This window comes from Hemitrygon akajei, chromosome 2 (assembly GCF_048418815.1).
Source record: "Hemitrygon akajei chromosome 2, sHemAka1.3, whole genome shotgun sequence".
Taxonomy (NCBI): domain Eukaryota; kingdom Metazoa; phylum Chordata; class Chondrichthyes; order Myliobatiformes; family Dasyatidae; genus Hemitrygon; species Hemitrygon akajei.
In genome coordinates this window covers 66,562,695-66,583,646 of record NC_133125.1, presented here as the reverse complement: position 1 = coordinate 66,583,646, position 20,952 = coordinate 66,562,695, and the positions used below count along the sequence as shown (strand labels likewise).

Here is a 20,952-nt window from a genome sequence, read left to right as displayed (position 1 = left end):
AGCATCCATGTGCTGGTAGACCATCAAGTTTCGGGCCGACCAAAGAGCGTCTTTCGCCGAGTTGATGCTGGTCTCGGTGTGCGTCCCCGAGAAGAGTCCTCTGTCACGCAGCTGCTGGGGACACTGTCCCTCCCATCCGCGGAAGAACTCGCGCAGACTTTAAACGAGTGTGTGTTGGTGTGAAGAGTGAGGCAGACATTCAGCAACACTCGGCATCCAGTCCCCGGGGGAACGGGAAGGCCCCGCGAAAGAGGTTGGAACAGACCGGAACAGTCCACCACCGCCGTCTCCTCACCGCGCATGCGCGGGGGGCGACGGCGGCGGCGGCGGCAGCCGGGCGGGTGACGTCAGCGCGCTCCTTTCCGGAAGCCCCGTGCGGGGAAGCGGAAGTGAGGTGGGTTGTTTGCGCGGCGGCTGGTCCAAAGATGGAGGAGCAGAAGGAGAATGTCCCGCAAGCTGCGGAAAGCTGTTCGGCTGCTGCTCAGGTCGGTATTGTGTGGGGGAAGCTAGAGTGGAGCCGCGGCGCAGAGCCAGAGTACAGATAGGAGGCATACAGGACCAGTGTCCCCTTACCCCCACACATCTCTGTGCGTCGTTTTCTATACATGCTCCCCGGCATCTCCAGCTCCAGCTCTCATCCCTGCCTGCACAAGGATTGTGTGGGCAGGAGCTTAAACTTAAACCGTATTTGGACAAGCTGTGTTCTCATCAACCGGGCAGACCAAATTAAAAATAATATTTTGGGTGAGGAGTCTCAGTAAAGGAATTGTGGTTTAATTTTAAGCCTGTTTTAGCATAGTGGAAGTCTGTAATTATGTTATCGTTAACTTCCTTGGCGCCTGCCACCCTCTCACCATTATTTTTCTGATAAATAAATGATTTCACTCCATTCATACTTGTCAGCAACTTTTAAATTGTATAATGACAACACAGAATGCTGGGGGAACTCAGTAGGTCAGCCAACGTTCTCGGAAATGAACAAGCAGTTGATATTTCGGGCCGAAGCCCTTCATCCAGACTGAAAAGGAAGGGGAAGATGCCAGAATAAAAAGATGGAGAAGGGAAAGGAGGTTGGCTGGAAGGTAAGACACACAAAATGCTGGAGAAAATCAGCAGGCCAGGCAGCATTTATGGAAAAGAGTAAACAAATCTATATTTCGGGCTGAGACCCTTCATTGGGACTGGAGGAAAGAGATGAGAAGTCAGAGTAAGATGGTGGGTGGTGGGGGGGAAGAAGTATGAGGTGGTAGGTGAAAGATGAATCTGGGAGAGGGAGAGAGGGGTGAAGTAAAGAGGAAGTTGATTAATGAAAAAGAAAAAGGACTGGAGAACGTGGAATCTGATTGGAGAGGACAGAAGACCATGAAAGAAAGGAAAGGGAGAGGAGAACCAGAGGGAGGGGATTGGTGGGTAAGTAGATAATGTGACAGAGGGGAATGAGGTTGGGGCAATTTGAGAAGTTTGAGAAATCGATGATCAATGATTAACCCCCACCTCCCCTTCACTATTCCCAGTTCCCCCTCTCACCTTATCTTTTTACCTGTCCATAACCTCCCACTGGTGCTCCTCCCCCTTCCCTTTTTTCCATGGTCTTCTGTCCTCTCCTATCACATTCCCACTTCTCCAGCCCATTATATCTTTCACCAATCAACTTCCCAGCTCTTTACTTCACCCTTCCCCCACCTCCTCATTTCACCTATCAACTACCACCTCGTACTACTTCCTCCCCTCTCTCCACCTTCTTACTCTGGATTCCCATCTTTATTCTCCAGTCCTGGTGAAGGGTCTCGGCCCAAAACATTAACTGTTCGCCCTTTTCCATCGGCACTGCCTGGCCTGCTGAGTTCCTCCAGCATTTTGTGTGTTGCTTGGATTTCCAGCATCTGTCGATTGTCTCTTGTTTGTGATAGCTAGAAGGTGATGGGTGAAGCCAGGTGGGTAGGAAAGGTAAAAGGCTGGAGAAGAAGGAATTTTGATAGGAGGGGAGAGTAGAACACGGGAAAGGAAAGGAGGGGCACCATGGGAGGCCAGAGTGGGGAATAGAAGAAGGAGGGAGAAAGGGAATTTTTTTCATGGAAGGAGAAATCACATTGAGTTATGATTTGCATACAATTTACCCCTAGCACTGTATTTAAAGTCATGGAGAAACAAGCCCATCTGGCCCATCTAGTCTGTGCCGAATTGTTGTTCTGCCTAGTCCCATTGACCCACACCTGGACCGTAGCCCTCCCATGCATTTAATTATCTAGATTTGTAGTAAATGTAAAAGTAAACTTGTATCCACCACTTCTGCAGCTTGTTAAACACTCTCACCACCCTCTGAGTGAAGTTTCTCCTTAAATATTTTACTTTTCACCCTCAACCTATGACCCTCTAGTTCTAGTCTCACTCAACTTCAGTGAGTGCCTGCTTGCATTTACCCTATCTAATACCCCTCATAACTTTGTATACCTGTATCAAATCTCTCCAGGGAATAAAGTCCTGACCTATTCAATCTTTATAACTCAGGTCTTCCAGTCCTGGCAACATTCTGTATATTTTCTCTGTAATGTTTCAATCTTGTTGATTGTTTTCCTGTAAGTAGGGGTCAGAACTGTACAGGCCTCACTGTTCATAACATCCCAACTCCTGTACTCACTACTTTGATTTATGAAGGCCAATGTGCCAAAAAGCTTTTACATCCCTATCTATGTGAGATGTTACTTTCAGGGAATTGTGGATCAGTATTCCCAGATCCCGTTTTTTTTTACTGTATTCTTCAGTGTCCTAACGGACATTGTGTAGGGTCCTACCCCGGTTTGCTCTCCCAAAGTGCAACTACTCACAGTTACCTACATTAACTTCCCTCTGCCATTTTTCCAGCTGGTCCAGATCCTGCACAAGCTATGATAGTCTTCCTCACTGTCCATAACACCCTAAGCTCGGTGTCATCCGCAGAACTGCTGATCCAGTTAACCACATTATTATCCAGATCATTGATATAGATGACAAGCAGCAACGCGCCCAACACCGACAGCTGTGGCACTCCACTAATCACAGGCCTCCATCCGAGTGGGCAGCCATCTACTGGCACTCTGGTTTCTCCTGTGAAGCCAATGTCAAATCCAATTTACTACCTCATCCAGAACGCTGAGCAACTGAACCTTCTTGACCAGCCTCCCATGCGGGACCTTGTCAAAGGCCTTGCTAAAGTCCACGCGGACAACATCTACTGCCCTGTCTTCATCAACTTTCCTAGTAACTCTTTAGATTTATTCAAGGAGGTTACCAGGATTTATGTAAATGTCCTTCATTTATTGTGTAAGTAACTCTGGCCTGATGTGTGAAGTAGGTGTTTATTACAAGTTGGCCATTGAAGTGTTCGGATGTCCATTTATCTTCAGCTGAAGCCGCGTTGCAGACTTGATGGACAAGAGCATCCAATGAAAGCTGCCCCTGCTGCTTGTATAAAAGACTTCAGTGACCCCATCTACAAAGAAATTGCTGTCACAAATGGTCACATCAACAGAATGACTCGTGATGAGCTCCGATCAAAGCTAGCTGAGCTCCATTTAGAAGCCAGGTGGGTAATATTCTGCCAACCTGAGGCCATGGGGAAAACTCAGTCCTGTCAGGATTAGTATTCCTATTTCTGTGAATTGTTATTGGAAAGTTATAACAGCTATGGCTGCACCTTAATGTCATGGGGTGGGGTGGGGTGTGGGTGACAGGAATGGGAGGGGAAGTAACCAGATGGTGCAAAGGAGATGGCATTGATGGTGGAGGCCTAAAATCCAAAGTAAGTGAAAGGTTACATACAGTCCAAATCTATGTGCAGATTGTCTTGTTCATTTATTAACAATTTACTAGCTGCTGGGAAAAATACTCAATGCAATATAATAGATGTAAGACCAACTAAAGTTCTTAGCCGTCCACACAAAATGCTGGAGGAACACAGCAGGCCTGCAGCACCTTTGGGAAGCAGTGAACAGTCGACGCTTTGGCCTGAAACGACAACTGGTCACTGTTTTTCATAGATGCAATCTGGTGTGCTGAGGTCCTCTAGCATTTTGTGTGTATTACTTTGATTTCCAGCATCTGCAGATTTTCTCCTGTTTGTGAAAATTTTTAGCTAACAGACTTCTAGAAAATTGAAGCTTTATCGTCTCAAGTTACCAATACTTTTGCTCTTGTATGTCATAGAAGATCAGCTGGGGATGGCCATATTGTTCAAACTCAATTAATTTTAATATTCCTTCTATAACAAAATTTCAGGTAATATCAATACCACATTGTTGTGTAACCCAGGAGGTTTGGTAGTGTCACAGTTAGCACAACGGTTTATAGTACAAGTGATCTGTAAGGAGTTTGTACGTTCTCCCCATTACCGTGTGGGGTTCCTCCTACAGTCCAAAGTCGTGCCAATTGTTAGGTTAATTGGTCATCTCATGATTAGGCTAGGGTTAATTTGGGGGATTACTGGTCGTCGTGTTTCAAAGGGCTGGAAAGGCCTATTCTACATTGTGTCTAATATAACACACATACACTGTTCACAGTAAAATCTTGCAAGGATAAATATTTCACTTATTATCAGATGTGCGTGAATGGAAAATGCACTTTAACTTTGCTTTTTTCTAGTTTTACACTTTTTGTTTGTCCATCATATTTAATCTTACATTTTTCCTGTGTGAAACTTGCTGCCTGTATCATATGTGTTTGAAGCTGCACTTTCTTTGAAAGCTTCTTGCTCACATTTGACCATAACTGACCCTTAGCCTTTCTATTTTCTTGACCTGCTTTAGGGGAGTGAAGGATGTGTTGAGAAAACGATTAAAGAACTACTACAAGAAGCAGAAACTGACGCAGACTTTGCAAATCAAGCCTGAGTTTTCAGATATGTACTACGATTACTTATGTGTTATTGATTTTGAAGCAACGTGTGAGGAGAACAACCCACCAGACTACTTGCATGAAATCATTGAGTTTCCTATTGCTCTTGTGAATACTCAAACACTAGAAATTGTGAGTAGTTGTGTTTCAAATATTTTGAATGAAATTTAAATTGTCATTATATCAATTGTCATCATAAATTGTCGTATATCAAAGCATTCAACTCTTATTCAGAGGATGTATTAAAATCAGATAATCAGAAGTTTAGTCAAAGATGTAGCTTTAATGATAGCTTTTTCAGAATGAAAGAAAAATGGAGGCGAATTCCGATGCTTAAGGTTTGCCTGCCAAAGGTAAGTAATTGAATCTGAGAATATCGGTGCGGGAGAGTGCCAGAAAGCTGAGGGTTGTAGGGATGGAGTTATAGATGTGTGATGGTCATGACTATGGACACAACAAGTAGGAGGGTGATGGGTAAATGATCTTGGTGCCTACAGTGGTCACAGCAGTTAAGTTCAACATGACCGATTTACATAGGAGTGACACAGCTGATAGAGTTACTGCCTCACGACATAGATTGTGAGTTCAATCCTGGGGAATGTTCATCCTCTCCCTCTGATGTTCGGTTTCCAGCTGGTTTTCCAGTTTCCTCCTGCATCTCAAAGGCATGCAGGTTGGTTTGCTAATTGGCCATTGTGTGTAGGTGAGTGGTAGAATCTGTGGGCAGTTGAGGGTATGGGAGGATAAATTGGGATTATTATACAATTTGAGTAGATGATGGCTGAACTCTAAACCAAACAGAGTTGTATCTGTGCTTGTATCAATGTCTGGGAAAAAAATTGAGTTAGAGATGACATTTTAAAAAAATACTAGAAAGGTTTTGCAGCCAAGCAGCATCTATGGAGAATGAAACTGATTTATCAGAACCATTCTGATGGGAGGTCACTACCCTTGTGAGCGGAGTATATATCTGCAATTTTCTATATTGTTAATTGGTTTGTTGTTACAACATAATATACAGCAAATAAACTTTGTTCTGACTGCCATTTATATAGATTGTTTTGAAACATATAGTTGCGAGAAAAAGTTTGTGAACCCTTTGCAATTACTTGGCTTTCTGCAATATTTACTCATAAAATGTGTTCTGATCTTCATCTAAGTCACAATAATAGACAAACACAAACAATTGTACTGCTTCTCATCAATACTGTGTGCACCATTTAAACAATCGTGGTCTAGGTTCAAACAAGTATGTGAACCCTTGTATTTAATAACTGGTAGAATCTCCTTTACAAACAGTACCCTCCACCAAACGTTCCTGTAGCTGCTGTTCAAACTTGGACAACAGCGAGGAGGAATTTTAGATAGATAGATAGATAGATAGATACTTTATTCATCCCCATGGGGAAATTCAACTTTTTTTCCAATGTCCCATACACTTGTTGTAGCAAAACTAATTACATACAATACTTAACTCAGTAAAAAATATGATATGCATCTAAATCACTATCTCAAAAAGCATTAATAATAGCTTTTAAAAAGTTCTTAAGTCCTGGCGGTAGAATTGTAAAGCCTAATGGCATTGGGGAGTATTGACCTCTTCATCCTGTCTGAGGAGCATTGCATCGATAGTAACCTGTCGCTGAAACTGCTTCTCTGTCTCTGGATGGTGCTATGTAGAGGATGTTCAGAGTTATCCATAATTGACCGTAGCCTACTCAGCGCCCTTCGCTCAGCTACCGATGTTAAACTCTCCAGTACTTTGCCCACGACAGAGCCCGCCTTCCTTACCAGCTTATTAAGACGTGAGGCGTCCCTCTTCTTAATGCTTCCTCCCCAACACGCCACCACAAAGAAGAGGGCGCTCTCCACAACTGACCTATTCCTCCATATGTATGGAACATTCCTCCATACAAAACTGTTTCAGTTTATCAGTATTTCTGGAATGCCTTGCATGAACAGCCCTCCAGGTCAAGCTACTGCATCTCAATTGGGTTAAGGTCTGAACTCTGGCATTTTCTTCTTTTTAAACTATTCTGTTGTGGATTTACTCTTTGTGTTTCAGATCATTGTCTTGTTGCATCATCCAACTTCAGGTGACAGGCCACTACCCTGACGTTCTCCTGTAAAATGTCTTGATACAATTTTGAATTCATTGTTCCCTCAATGATTGCAAGCTGCTTAGGCTCTGAAGTAGCCCCAAACCATGATACTCCTTCCACCATGCTTCATGGTTGGGATGAAGTTTTGATGTTGGTATGCAGTGCATGTTTTCTTCCAAGTATAGTGGTGTGCTTTTCTGCCAAAAAGTTCAATTGGAACATCCAGGTGGTCTTTTGCAAACTTGAGACGTGCAGCAATGTTTTTTTTCAGACAGCAATGGTTTCTTCTGTGGTGTCCTTCCGTGAATACCATTCTTGTTCAGTGTTTTTCTTATAGTGGACACATGAGCAGAGACTTTACCATGTTCTAGAGATTTCTGCAGGACTTTTGCTGTTTCCATTGAGTTCTTTTTACCTCCTTCAATGTTGCACCTTGTGCTCTTGGTGTGATCTTTGCAGGATGCCCACTCCTAGGAGAGTAGCAACAGTGCTGAATTTCTTCCATTTGTGGACAATTTCTCTTATTGTGGACTGATGAACACACAGGTCTTCAGAAATGCTTTTGTAGCCTTTTCCAGCTTCATGCATCTCTACAATTCTTCATCTAATGTTCTCTGAAAGATGTTTTGATCGAGGCATGGTGCACATGAGCAGTTCTTTCTTGAGAAGAGCAAGCTCAGTCAGTAATCTGACTTTGTGTGTCTCTTTTATAGGGCAGGGCACCTCTTCAACCCCGACCTCCAATTTCATCCCATTGACTGGAGCACCTGACTCCAAATAGATTTTGTAGAAGGCATTACATCAAAGGTTCACATACTTTGTTGAACGTAGACTGTGATTTTTTTTAAATGATGTACTCAGTATTGATGAGGTACAATTGTTTGTGTTATTATTTTGGGGGATTGTGTTTGTCTATTATTGTGACTTAACTGAACGTCAGACCATATTTTATGAGTAATTAATGCAGAAAACAGGTAATTGTAAAGGGCTCACAAACTGTTTCTTGCAACTGTGAGTACATTGGGCTGGCACAAATAATAGAATGCGGAGTACTGTGTCCCTGTTAGAGAGAGCGTGCAGTGAGATGATACAGTGCAAGGACCATGATGCAGCAGGTTGTGGGGTCAAGAGTTTTATCATGAGGTCCATTCACAAATGTTATAACAATGGGATAGAAGCTGTCATTGAGTCTGGTGTGTGTTTTCAAGTTTTTGTATCTTTACCCAATGAAGTGGGGAGGAAAGAGAATGTGTGGGGGGGGGGGGGGTCTTTCCTGGGGCAGAGTGGATCGAATCTATGGGGAGGAAGCTGATTGTGATGGAGGTAGAGAGGTGACAACCTGGCTAGAAGTGCATCTTCACTGCTCTGTCCCATCAAGTTGTGTTCAGAGTTAGCTCAGTGACAGGAAGCTAAGTGTAAACAGGGATTTGAGAGCTTTACTTTGCATGTAAAGGCAGGTAAAGATGAAGAAGCTTGAAAATGATGATAAGAAAATTGTTGACTCTGGATGATGTCAATAGATTTTTACGTAGACTTTTTAAAATGTACCAGGTGAAGTTAATTTTGGGAAGCTTGAAGCAAAGCATTTGGGAAGGACAAATAAGGCAAGAGAATACATACTGTGTGTAAATGGTAGGGCACTGAAAAGTTCAAAAGCAGGCACCTTGAGAGTGCCCGCCCATCGGCCTCGATGGGAGGAGGACACCAGGGCATGTAGATAGTTCTCTTTAGTAGCTGAAAATAATAAGCACATGGACATTCTGAGGTGCATGATTCCAAGAGAGGGGTAGAATTGTATGCTCCTAACCCCAGGTGAACTGTATGGAGAGATAGTTTTAGAAAGTTGAATGAGGTATTTGGGGTTGCCTCTTGTATGATTGTAGCAATACTTTGATGGGCCTTTGTGAAGATGCCAGTTAGGAGACAGGTAATATTGGAGGAAAGCCCAGTGCTCACTTAAAAGCACTAGACCTGAGTCATGCCAGTTGCATGTTACCACCTATTCCTATTGTAGAGTTGTGTGATTTTTGGATCATGAGAATCTTTAGGTTCGGTAATCAAATGTAAGTGCAGTTACTAGTATTGAAGGGAACACAGCAAACTCATATAGATGTGACAATCAGATTTACAATTGATGCAACAGCGCTAAAATAAACCTAAATATTTCCTACAGGCAATTTTTATTTTAAATTGGAATGTTATCAGGCAAAGTGAAACTTGTTTTTAAAAATTCAAGATTTTGGTATAAACTTTATTTTGACTGGAAGTTTCCTGTGTAAAACAATATTTTTCTGCATCCTGTCTGCCTAATATTAGGTGAGCTTAAATAAACTGCAGCTGTTTCTGTGAAGTCATAAGAACATGTAGATGAAATCACTTTTTAATGTGTTGAAAATGGAGCCAAATGCCTACAGGGTTGGTGCCACAAGTGAAGATTGTAGGCATAGCTTTTTGGAGAGTGTTCTTAAATTTTAAGATAGTCTTTCATTAATTATCATTATCACTGTGTTTTTGGTCCTTTGTCAAGCAGAAATAAGCACTTGTATTTGCCATTATTATTACAGAATGCACTTAGACAGATCCTGAGCATCTACAAGAAGGCATATATCATTCTTTAATAACCAGACTATTGAAGGAAATATTTTCCAGCCCACAGCTCTGAGAAAGTCATAACAAAAACATAATTGTTGTTTTCTAGGAGGATACATTCCAGGAATACGTCAAACCAGAACTGAAGCCCACTCTTACAGAGTTCTGTACCAAACTCACAGGCATTACGCAGGTAATTTTATCAAATGAATGGGTTACAGTTTGCTCCAGTATGACTTGAAAGTTTATATTAAAAAATAGAAACTTGGTATCTGATTTTTGCTTCAACTTTTTCCTGTGTTAGATATACTGTAAGCTGACAAATTGTGGCATAGTGAGAACGATCAGGTGAGTGTAGCCTGTTGAAGTTGAAAGAATGCAGTAATTGAACAGAGAGGAACAGCAGCTTTTAAATTATACACTTTCTAATGTCATCTATAAATGATCCCTTTAATTTGGAAAATCAAAACATACATTTACTAGAGCACAAACTTTAACCAAGAGTTTGAGTCTGACACTAATATTGAGCTGTACCTTCTTCAAAGGTTTGCTGCATTACTGAGTATTTGAAAATAATGTTGATTTGTTTATAAAATGGAAAGTTTCAGAGTAAATAGCTTTATTTCAAGGTGTGCTTCCTGGAGCCACAGTAATAATAGAAATTGTCTCTGCAAATGGTTCATATGGATTGCATAGCAACCTAGTGGTTGGCATAACACTATTACATGGCCAGCAATTCGGATTCAATTCCGCGGCTGCCTGAAAGGAGTTTGTACATTCCTCCTGTGACTGTGGGTTTCTTCTAGGGGCTGTGCTTTCCTCTCACATTCCAAAGACATGCTGGTTAGTAGGCTAAACGGGTGGCATGGGCTTGTTGAGCGGGAAGGGCCTGGTACCACAATGTATCTCTAAATCAGTATGCTTCCCATCTTACCTTTTCCTTAGTGTATCTCAATGTTCCCATCTTACCTTTTCCTCAGTGTATCTCAATGTTCCCATCTTACCTTTTCCTCAGTGTATCTCAATGTTTCCACCTTACCTTTTCCTCAGTGTATCTCAATGTTCCCATCTTTTCCTCAGTGTATCTCAATGTTTCCACCTTACCTTTTCCTCAGTGTATCTCAATGTTTCCACCTTACCTTTTCCTCAGTGTATCTCAATGTTCCCATCTTTTCCTCAGTGTATCTCAATGTTTCCACCTTACCTTTTCCTCAGTGTATCTCAATGTTCCCATCTTACCTTTTCCTCAGTGTATCTCAATGTTTCCACCTTACCTTTTCCTCAGTGTATCTCAATGTTCCCATCTTTTCCTCAGTGTATCTCAATGTTTCCACCTTACCTTTTCCTCAGTGTATCTCAATGTTCCCATCTTACCTTTTCCTCAGTGTATCTCAATGTTCCCATCTTACCTTTTCCTCAGTGTATCTCAATGTTTCCACCTTACCTTTTCCTCAGTGTATCTCAATGTTCCCATCTTACCTTTTCCTCAGTGTATCTCAATGTTCCCATCTTTTCCTCCATGTATCTCAATGTTCCCATCTTACCTTTTCCTCAGTGTATCTCAATGTTCCCATCTTACCTTTTCCTCAGTGTATCTCAATGTTTCCACCTTACCTTTTCCTCAGTGTATCTCAATGTTCCCATCTTTTCCTCAGTGTATCTCAATGTTCCCATCTTTTCCTCCATGTATCTCAATGTTCCCATCTTACCTTTTCCTCAGTGTATCTCAATGTTCCCATCTTACCTTTTCCTCACTGTATCTCAATGTTTCCACCTTACCTTTTCCTCAGTGTATCACAATGTTCCCATCTTTTCCTCCATGTATCTCAATGTTCCCATCTTACCTTTTCCTCAGTGTATCTCAATGTTTCCATCTTTTCCTCAGTGTATCTCAATGTTCCCACCTTACCTTTTCCTCAGTGTATCTCAATGTTTCCATCTTTTCCTCAGTGTATCTCAATGTTCCCATCTTACCTTTTCCTCAGTGTATCTCAATGTTCCCATCTTACCTTTTCCTCAGTGTATCTCAATGTTTCCACCTTACCTTTTCCTCACTGTATCTCAATGTTTCCACCTTACCTTTTCCTCAGTGTATCTCAATGTTCCCATCTTTTCCTCAGTGTATCTCAATGTTTCCACCTTACCTTTTCCTCAGTGTATCTCAATGTTTCCACCTTACCTTTTCCTCAGTGTATCTCAATGTTTCCATCTTTTCCTCAGTGTATCTCAATGTTTCCACCTTACCTTTTCCTCAGTGTATCTCAATGTTCCCATCTTACCTTTTCCTCAGTGTATCTCAATGTTCCCATCTTTTCCTCAGTGTATCTCAATGTTTCCACCTTACCTTTTCCTCAGTGTATCTCAATGTTTCCACCTTACCTTTTCCTCAGTGTATCTCAATGTTTCCATCTTTTCCTCAGTGTATCTCAATGTTTCCACCTTACCTTTTCCTCAGTGTATCTCAATGTTTCCACCTTACCTTTTCCTCAGTGTATCTCAGTGTTCCCATCTTACCTTTTCCTCAGTGTATCTCAATGTTCCCATCTTACCTTTTCCTCAGTGTATCTCAATGTTTCCACCTTACCTTTTCCTCAGTGTATCTCAATGTTCCCATCTTACCTTTTCCTCAGTGTATCTCATTGTTTCCACCTTACCTTTTCCTCAGTGTATCTCAATGTTCCCATCTTTTCCTCAGTGTATCTCAATGTTCCCATCTTACCTTTTCCTCAGTGTATCTCAATGTTCCCATCTTACCTTTTCCTCAGTGTATCTCAATGTTTCCACCTTACCTTTTCCTCAGTGTATCTCAATGTTCCCATCTTACCTTTTCCTCAGTGTATCTCAATGTTTCCACCTTACCTTTTCCTCAGTGTATCTCAATGTTCCCATCTTACCTTTTCCTCAGTGTATCTCAATGTTCCCATCTTTTCCTCAGTGTATCTCAATGTTCCCATCTTACCTTTTCCTCAGTGTATCTCAATGTTCCCATCTTACCTTTTCCTCAGTGTATCTCAATGTTTCCACCTTACCTTTTCCTCAGTGTATCTCAATGTTCCCATCTTACCTTTTCCTCAGTGTATCTCAATGTTCCCATCTTACCTTTTCCTCAGTGTATCTCAATGTTCCCATCTTACCTTTTCCTCAGTGTATCTCAATGTTCCCATCTTTTCCTCAGTGTATCTCAATGTTCCCATCTTACCTTTTCCTCAGTGTTTCTCAATGTTTCCACCTTACCTTTTCCTCAGTGTATCTCAATGTTCCCATCTTACCTTTTCCTCAGTGTTTCTCAATGTTTCCACCTTACCTTTTCCTCAGTGTATCTCAATGTTTCCACCTTACCTTTTCCTCAGTGTATCTGAATGTTCCCATCTTTTCCTCAGTGTATCTCAATGTTTCCACCTTACCTTTTCCTCAGTGTATCTCAATGTTCCCATCTTACCTTTTCCTCAGTGTATCTCAATGTTCCCATCTTACCTTTTCCTCAGTGTATCTCAATGTTCCCATCTTACCTTTTCCTCAGTGTATCTCAATGTTCCCATCTTACCTTTTCCTCAGTGTATCTCAATGTTCCCACCTTACCTTTTCCTCAGTGTATCTCAATGTTCCCATCTTACCTTTTCCTCAGTGTATCTCAATGTTCCCATCTTACCTTTTCCTCAGTGTATCTCAATGTTCCCATCTTACCTTTTCCTCAGTGTATCTCAATGTTCCCATCTTTTCCTCAGTGTATCTCAATGTTTCCATCTTACCTTTTCCTCAGTGTATCTCAATGTTCCCATCTTACCTTTTCCTCAGTGTATCTCAATGTTCCCATCTTACCTTTTCCTCAGTGTATCTCAATGTTCCCATCTTTTCCTCAGTGTATCTCAATGTTCCCATCTTACCTTTTCCTCAGTGTATCTCAATGTTCCCATCTTACCTTTTCCTCAGTGTATCTCAATGTTCCCATCTTACCTTTTCCTCAGTGTATCTCAATGTTCCCATCTTTTCCTCAGTGTATCTCAATGTTCCCATCTTACCTTTTCCTCAGTGTATCTCAATGTTTCCATCTTACCTTTTCCTCAGTGTATCTCAATGTTTCCACCTTACCTTTTCCTCAGTGTATCTCAATGTTCCCATCTTACCTTTTCCTCAGTGTATCTCAATGTTCCCATCTTACCTTTTCCTCAGTGTATCTCAATGTTCCCATCTTTTCCTCAGTGTATCTCAATGTTCCCATCTTACCTTTTCCTCAGTGTATCTCAATGTTCCCATCTTACCTTTTCCTCAGTGTATCTCAATGTTCCCATCTTACCTTTTCCTCAGTGTATCTCAATGTTCCCACCTTACCTTTTCCTCAGTGTATCTCAATGTTCCCATCTTACCTTTTCCTCAGTGTATCTCAATGTTCCCATCTTACCTTTTCCTCAGTGTATCTCAATGTTCCCATCTTACCTTTTCCTCAGTGTATCTCAATGTTCCCATCTTACCTTTTCCTCAGTGTATCTCAATGTTCCCATCTTACCTTTTCCTCAGTGTATCTCAATGTTCCCATCTTACCTTTTCCTCAGTGTATCTCAATGTTCCCACCTTACCTTTTCCTCAGTGTATCTCAATGTTCCCATCTTACCTTTTCCTCAGTGTATCTCAATGTTCCCATCTTTTCCTCAATTTATCTCTAAATCAGTAGTCTTCCCATTTTGCCTTTTCTTCAGTAGAGGACTCCAAACATTCTTTCTGCTTTTCAAGATGCTGTGTATTAATCTAACCACAAAAAATAATTTGTATTGATTTGATTTAATGCCCTCCTATTTTCCCTTAATTATACCTGCTCATCCCTGACTACTCGTTTCACTTGAACACTGTAACTGACTTCCGAGATGAAGCAGTACAATATATTGAATATTAATATATTGTAAACCTTGGAGATAGCATGTAATTCTCAGGTACTATCCCTTGAAAACTGTCCTGTAACTTGATCAGAATCATGGTGAATTGTTAATGTTAAATAAATAGATGTAGAGGAATAGGCAAATATTCTGAGTATTGAATTACTTTAGATGCAGGTCATCGTTTCAACCCTTTTTATGTTGTGTTTATTTTAGGATATGGTGGACAAGGCAGGAAGTTTCCCAGATGTTCTTCAACGAGTGGTTGATTGGATGAGAGAGAGAGAACTAGGAACCAAGTGTAGATACGCAGTATTAACTGATGGGTAGGTCATTTTTTTAAAAAGCTCACATTTACTATGGAAAAAATTAAATTGGTGAATAGTGAGTGTAAAGTTACTTCAACTACTTTATTTTTTATGGCATTAAAATTGCACTTTAACTTACCAAATAATTCAGCTGCAGAAACATTGGTAAGTTCTGTGGTTTTCTCTAGGATGGTGAATAATTTAATCCAGAAAACTTATTTTTCCTTTATGTCAGGTCGTGGGATATGAGTAAGTTCCTGAATGTTCAGTGCCACCTTAGCAGTATTGAATATCCACGATTTGCAAAGAAATGGATTAACATTCGAAAAAGTTATGGAAACTTTTACAAGGTTTGTGATGTGTTATTTGTGAACACTGTCACAGAAATTAAAAGCTCAGGTTTTCATTGCATTGTACTTTTGAATGCGATCGCTAACTTAAATTTCTAGGGTTCAGATATTTCTGTCCTAATTCTGTTTCTTTTCTATTGATTTGTCTATTTTTAAATGTGGAAAAGGATATTATAATTCTATTGATGGAACAATCCTAAATGAAACCAGGCATTTAACTACCTTGAAATAGTACGTTTTTAGTAGCACTGAAGAGTTTGGGCCATTCAATGCAGTAAGAAGACATTTCCAGGCCCATAAATCCTACTGTGAGAATGTGTTATTCCAACTAGATGGGCTGAAGGGTCTGTTTCTGAGCTATACTTCTCTATGACTATAACAATTTAGAGCAAATCTCTCTCTAGCTTTGCTACTGGTCTTTCACTGATAAATCTGCTTCTTGGCCGCAAGACTAGTATTTATAATGCTAGGGCAGGGCAAAGAGCATTATTCTTGGACTTCATGATTTCAACCCTATATCAATCTCATTGTTATAGCATTGGAATGGTGAAGTCCAGCGTATGGTTTTCAGATTTCCTTCCCACAATGCTGTTAATATAGTTGGATTTTTACAACTGGATGCACACTTGTACATTTTTGACTGGACAGAGTTGAATTTTAATTCTTTGTCTCTTGAGATTTGAATTAATCTTTGAGTTTTTAGTATAACTTCTGTGTTTCACCAGCCCATTAATTCTGCAAGTCCTTTATTATAGTGTGATTCCCTAGTTCTAACCAGAGCAAAGAGCTCTTTAACAAAGAGCAGCAGTGTTATTGTATGTCAAAAATGGGTGAAATTTGTTAAATTATATGTGCATTTACATTGACATATTTTGGAATAATTGTTAATTTACAAATTTTTGGCAAATGAACTTATAATTTTGTAGGTAAACTACAAAATTACTGCTTGTGCATCAAATATTCCAAAATTTCTTTGTGTCTAGATCAGTGGTTCCCAACCTTTTTTTAGCCATGCCCCACCTAATCACCTCTAAAATCCTGATGCCCCCTGTGGCGATATATAATTCTTATTATTCAAAAAGTGAACTCCTATTCACCTGGAGGAAGCCTAAAAGACCATTAACTTGGTTTAAGCAAGCTTCCAAAGAATATGGCATTCATGAAAGAGAAAAATAAAAGAACCAAAGGACCGTTAAAGTTCTGAGGAAGAAATTACTAAGAAATTATTAAAAAAAAGAACATTAAGTGATATTAAAATAATAATAATAATAATAAATAAAACAATGCCGATTCGTTTCTACAGCATACAAAGACAGATATACCGTTTAAAAGAGATAACGCAATGTACACACCCTCACACCACCAAGAACTGAAAGCTACTGCAAAAAGCAGCATTGGCACGACCTCGTACGAGTTTCTTACGCGTTTGGACTTGTTCATTCGTTCCTTCCTACATCAGTCAATTCATTAATTTAATTATGAAAGCCATTTGATGGTTGTAATGATGGTGATACACTATATATACAGTACATACGCAATTACACATGTACATACGCACAAGTATTTTTATGTATGCATACTGTATATACACATATGTATTAACTCGCACACACACTCATACTCACACAGACTTACTAGAAAAAATACACTGTTAATAACTCATTCTCGAATTGCCCCCCTTAAAAATCAAATTATCCCCCTGTGGGGCGTACGCCCCACGTTGGGAACCACTGGTCAAGATGATCTGAGTGATGGGATAGAGCTCATTCCTTTGGGCACTATTTCTCAAGAATTTAGATAGATTTTTAAAGAAAACTTTTATGGTTGACTGTGTAACTACTCTCTTCCCTCTTGTCCCTGTGCCCTTGAAAATTTGAGTGATACGGTTTAATTTGAATTGGTTTTGACACATTCTCCAATAATCAGGTTCCTAGGGCTCAGACTAAACTCGCTTCCATGCTGGAAAACCTTGGAATGATGTATGAAGGAAGACCTCACTCTGGATTGGACGATTCCCGAAATATTGCTCGGATTGCTATCCGAATGCTTCAGGATGGATGTCAATTACGTGTCAATGAACGCCTGCATGCAGGGCAACTGGTGAATGTGCCCAACAGCACTCCACTGGAGAGTGCTCCTCCTCCTTATTCACCATGGCAGAAGATTTAGTACTTCACATATGTGTGCATTTGGTCCAAAGGAGCACAACATTCAGACTGCAAAAGACATTGATTTGTTCAGGAGCACCAGCATGGTTTTGTGCTTTGTTTTTTTAAAAATTCTGGGTTACAACATTTTCTGTTATCTTCCAGCTTGTATATTGTGTGAAATACTACAAGTCAAGGAAGTGAGAATGGCCAAATTTTACTTACTTAATTTGAATTTGTACAGACCTACCAATAAAAGCATTGTTTTATATTAGCTCAGCTTTGCCTTTTTCTATCTTGTGAAGCTGGCACCTTTAGCCAAATACTTATGTGAAACATTGTTCCTTATAAGCATTTTTTCAAGTCTCTATGTGCCACAGCATTTCCATAATCTAAAGGAAGCCAAGTGCAGTTTCACCTTTTTTTTATGAACCAGTGTTATTCACCTTGCTTTTGGCAAATCAACCCAGTTTAATTCTAGCCTTGTTTTTATCTGCTGTACAGACTCGGTAAAATAGTCTATGCCAAAGCCCAATGCAACTTGACCAACTAGAGTCCTACATAATGCATGTTCATTTTCCCTGCTGCCCTCCATAAAGGACTTTCCCTTATTTCAACACATTTGTTCCATTTTGTTTTCCACAAAAGAGAATGCTTCTGGTAGTAATTCAAATTCTATGATTTAATTTTCAAATTTTGTTTAAATATTTACGTGACTGCCACATTAATACTGCAAATGGAGATTTAGATTTAAAAATAGATATTAGATGTCTTTATTACTTGTACACTATTTATTTCCCCTAACATTTTAATATTTTGTCCAGCTGCTATGTCTCTTAACTAATTTTTAATAAAGTGAATGAATTCCCAGTTCCAAGTTGCTATGTGAACAAGAACAGTTTGATGTGCCTTTTGAACTTGGTCTATTCAGAGCAATGGTTTGAGTGTTAGTACCACAGTATAGAAGCACATCACTTCAATCACACCAGAATTCATAGGGAGGCTAATTCAGCTATTATTAATTTTGAAAGACTACATACTCCAATCCATATACCTTCTAAGCACAGCTCCCTATTGGAAGTGTAGCACTTACACTTTAAACTTTACTCCTTTCTTGGAAGTTTGGAAAGATCAGAACTTGTTGCACTTGTTACTTATGTTTTGTCTATTCAAGGCTAACTTTTAGGCCAGCATTTTTACTCACATTGATAACTGGTTTATGGAAATGTTTTACATGTTCAATAGTTATAAAGGAGCATTGTGTTGATAGATAAAATGTTCTCATTTATCACAATCTGCTCTGTTGTGATTAGTTAAATGCATTGTGCTGTTCTTTAAAGATCCATCCAGGTGCCTTGTAACTTTCTACCACTTCAGACATTTATGATGTTACGATGCCAGTTCTAATAAAAAATGGTAGACTGACATCTATTCCAGACGGCCAGCGTCCTCCTTACAGTCTTACGTTGGCTGGTTTTGCAATTATTCCTGGCAGCTAGCCTTGTCTGATTTTCTCACTAAAATCTTGCAACCTTTTAATACATATCTTATGTACTGAAAGTCTGTTAGGGTTTAGAATTAGATGTTCAAATCAAATGCAGGGTAATACTGTGATATTCCCCAAAATATCGAGTTATAAAGCACAGAAACATCTGTTCTTAAACTTGCATTCGTGTCAATTTGATGCCGTCGCTGACAGTACCATACAGTATCAGTGCCCCTTCCTCTCAATTTTGCCACTGGTTTCAAATAGTCACACTATATGTCTGATGTGGTCTGGATGAGCAGAAAGTTTCTCCCAATTTTGAGGGGACTAAAGCTATTGTCTACAATCTCTCCCACACACTCTGTTCCCTGTCGCCCAGCTCTGACAGTCCCTCTGAATGTTTAAATCAAATAGAACAATTCACTTCCTTGGTACTATATTGAGCAGTCAGCTTCATCTGTGCATCACTAGGATGCTAGTTTTCCTCAATTCCATCTTTGTCTCAGTTTATTTGCAAGTGAAAACTCCAAGCCATTGTCTTTGTCATCTCTTGATTTGAATACTGTATACTTATGGAATTGGCTCCAAATTGCATATTTTTGATCTGATTATTAATATTTCCTGTTCTAGTTTTCATTGTTTCCCATTTCTTGTTGATTTTGTGCTTGTTGATCCATATCAACATCTGGGTAAGAATAATCACAAATCAAAAAATAACCTATTTAAACATCCTCCCTTGGCCTTCCCTATCTCCAGACCTACAGCCTTTTGAGATTCTGGCCCAGCTCCAATTCTGACCTCTGCAGCCTGCCTGTATCTCCTAATTTCTTTATCACCGGCACCTTTGTTTTCAACAACATGACACATAGGATGTGGAATTCCTTAACTCTCTCTAAGATGCTCTTATTGATGTTTTTATCTTAATCCTTTCATGTCATAGATACAAATGTTCTTCCTGTTAAGCACCTTGAAACATTTTGATAAATTAAAGGTATTGTACTAATGCAATTTGTTGCTAATGAATGCCATGTGTTTGCCATTGTTTTAAATGTCTCCTTAATCATATTTATTAAAGACATTTTAATAAGCATTGAGACTGCAACAGTATAAATTGATGTATCAGCATTACTAAAAAATAGGTTTGTGCTTTCCAACTTAAAACATCAGTACTCCAGTATCATGAGATAGAATGGGAAATTTTCAGCTGGTCTAACAGAAACTCAGATTGCATCTTTGAAAGGTTATTTGTTTGGCTGTAGATTTTTCAGCAAAATGTTACCAATTATTGGTATTAATACCATGGTAATGGTCTTCTCTGCTTCTGTAAAGCATCACGACTGTTGGTGACAGAGTGCAAACTAGACGTGCGACTGCACTAAAGGGTCTGGAAAATAATGTTGCTGTGTCACATTAGGTTCAATAGAAAAGTGTTATTGGACTTAAATGAATTAGCATTCAAAAAGGTGCATTCTAAAGGTTGATTGAAGGAAAGAATAGGGATGTGTGTGTGTGTGTCAGGTTTTTTTAATACAGAGTGGTATGCATTGCTAGGGATAGTGGTAGACAGATACCATGGGGACATTTAAGAGACTAAGATCAGCATATGGATGAAAAAAAATGGAGGACTATATGGGAGGACAGGGTTAGGATTAATCTAGGGACAGGCTAAAAGGTTGGCACAACATTGTGGGCCAAAGGACTTGTGCTGTACTGTTCCGAGTAAATATGTTTAATCTGAAACAATTTTTTTTAGAAAAGGCCAGGATAATACAACAGTTAAGGATGGGACATGAGTTACTGAAGCTATTTCCAGCCAAACAAAAGCAAACAAGTATCCACTGTTGTGATGCTGGATACGGGGGTGGGGGGAGGGTGTTTCTTCTGAGACAGTGTCAAGAGTTGTCAGTTTTATTGTTTTTCTCTATTAGGTGAAGGGAGCAATAACAGTTTCCCTGCTTTGGTTAACTCCTCTTTTGCTGTTTCCCAGCAATGGTTCCCCACTAATAGAAACATAGAAAACCTACAGCACAATACAGGCCCTTTGGCCCACGAAGCTGTGCCAAACATGTCCTTACCTTACAACTACCTGAGCTTACCCGTGACCTATTTTGCTAAGCTCCATGTATCCATCCAGGAGTCTCTTAAAAGACCGTATCATTCCTGCTTCCATCACTGCCCCCAGCAGCCCATTCCACGCACTCACCACTCTGCATAAAAGACTTACCTCTGACAT

The 20,952-nt window shown here is 40.0% G+C and overlaps 1 protein-coding gene across 1 annotated transcript; it reads left to right on the top strand.

Moving 5' to 3' along the window:
* The first annotated feature begins 344 nt into the window (after positions 1 to 344).
* LOC140713777 (3'-5' exoribonuclease 1-like) lies at positions 345 to 19,807 on the top strand. Its single transcript, XM_073024302.1, has 7 exons — positions 345 to 485; positions 3,384 to 3,562; positions 4,782 to 5,001; positions 9,670 to 9,753; positions 14,645 to 14,754; positions 14,972 to 15,086; positions 17,013 to 19,807. The coding sequence occupies exons 1-7, from the start codon at positions 426 to 428 to the stop codon at positions 17,253 to 17,255; spliced, it is 1,011 nt and encodes a 336-aa protein (XP_072880403.1). The 5' UTR covers positions 345 to 425; the 3' UTR covers positions 17,256 to 19,807.
* The last annotated feature ends 1,145 nt before the right edge of the window (positions 19,808 to 20,952 follow it).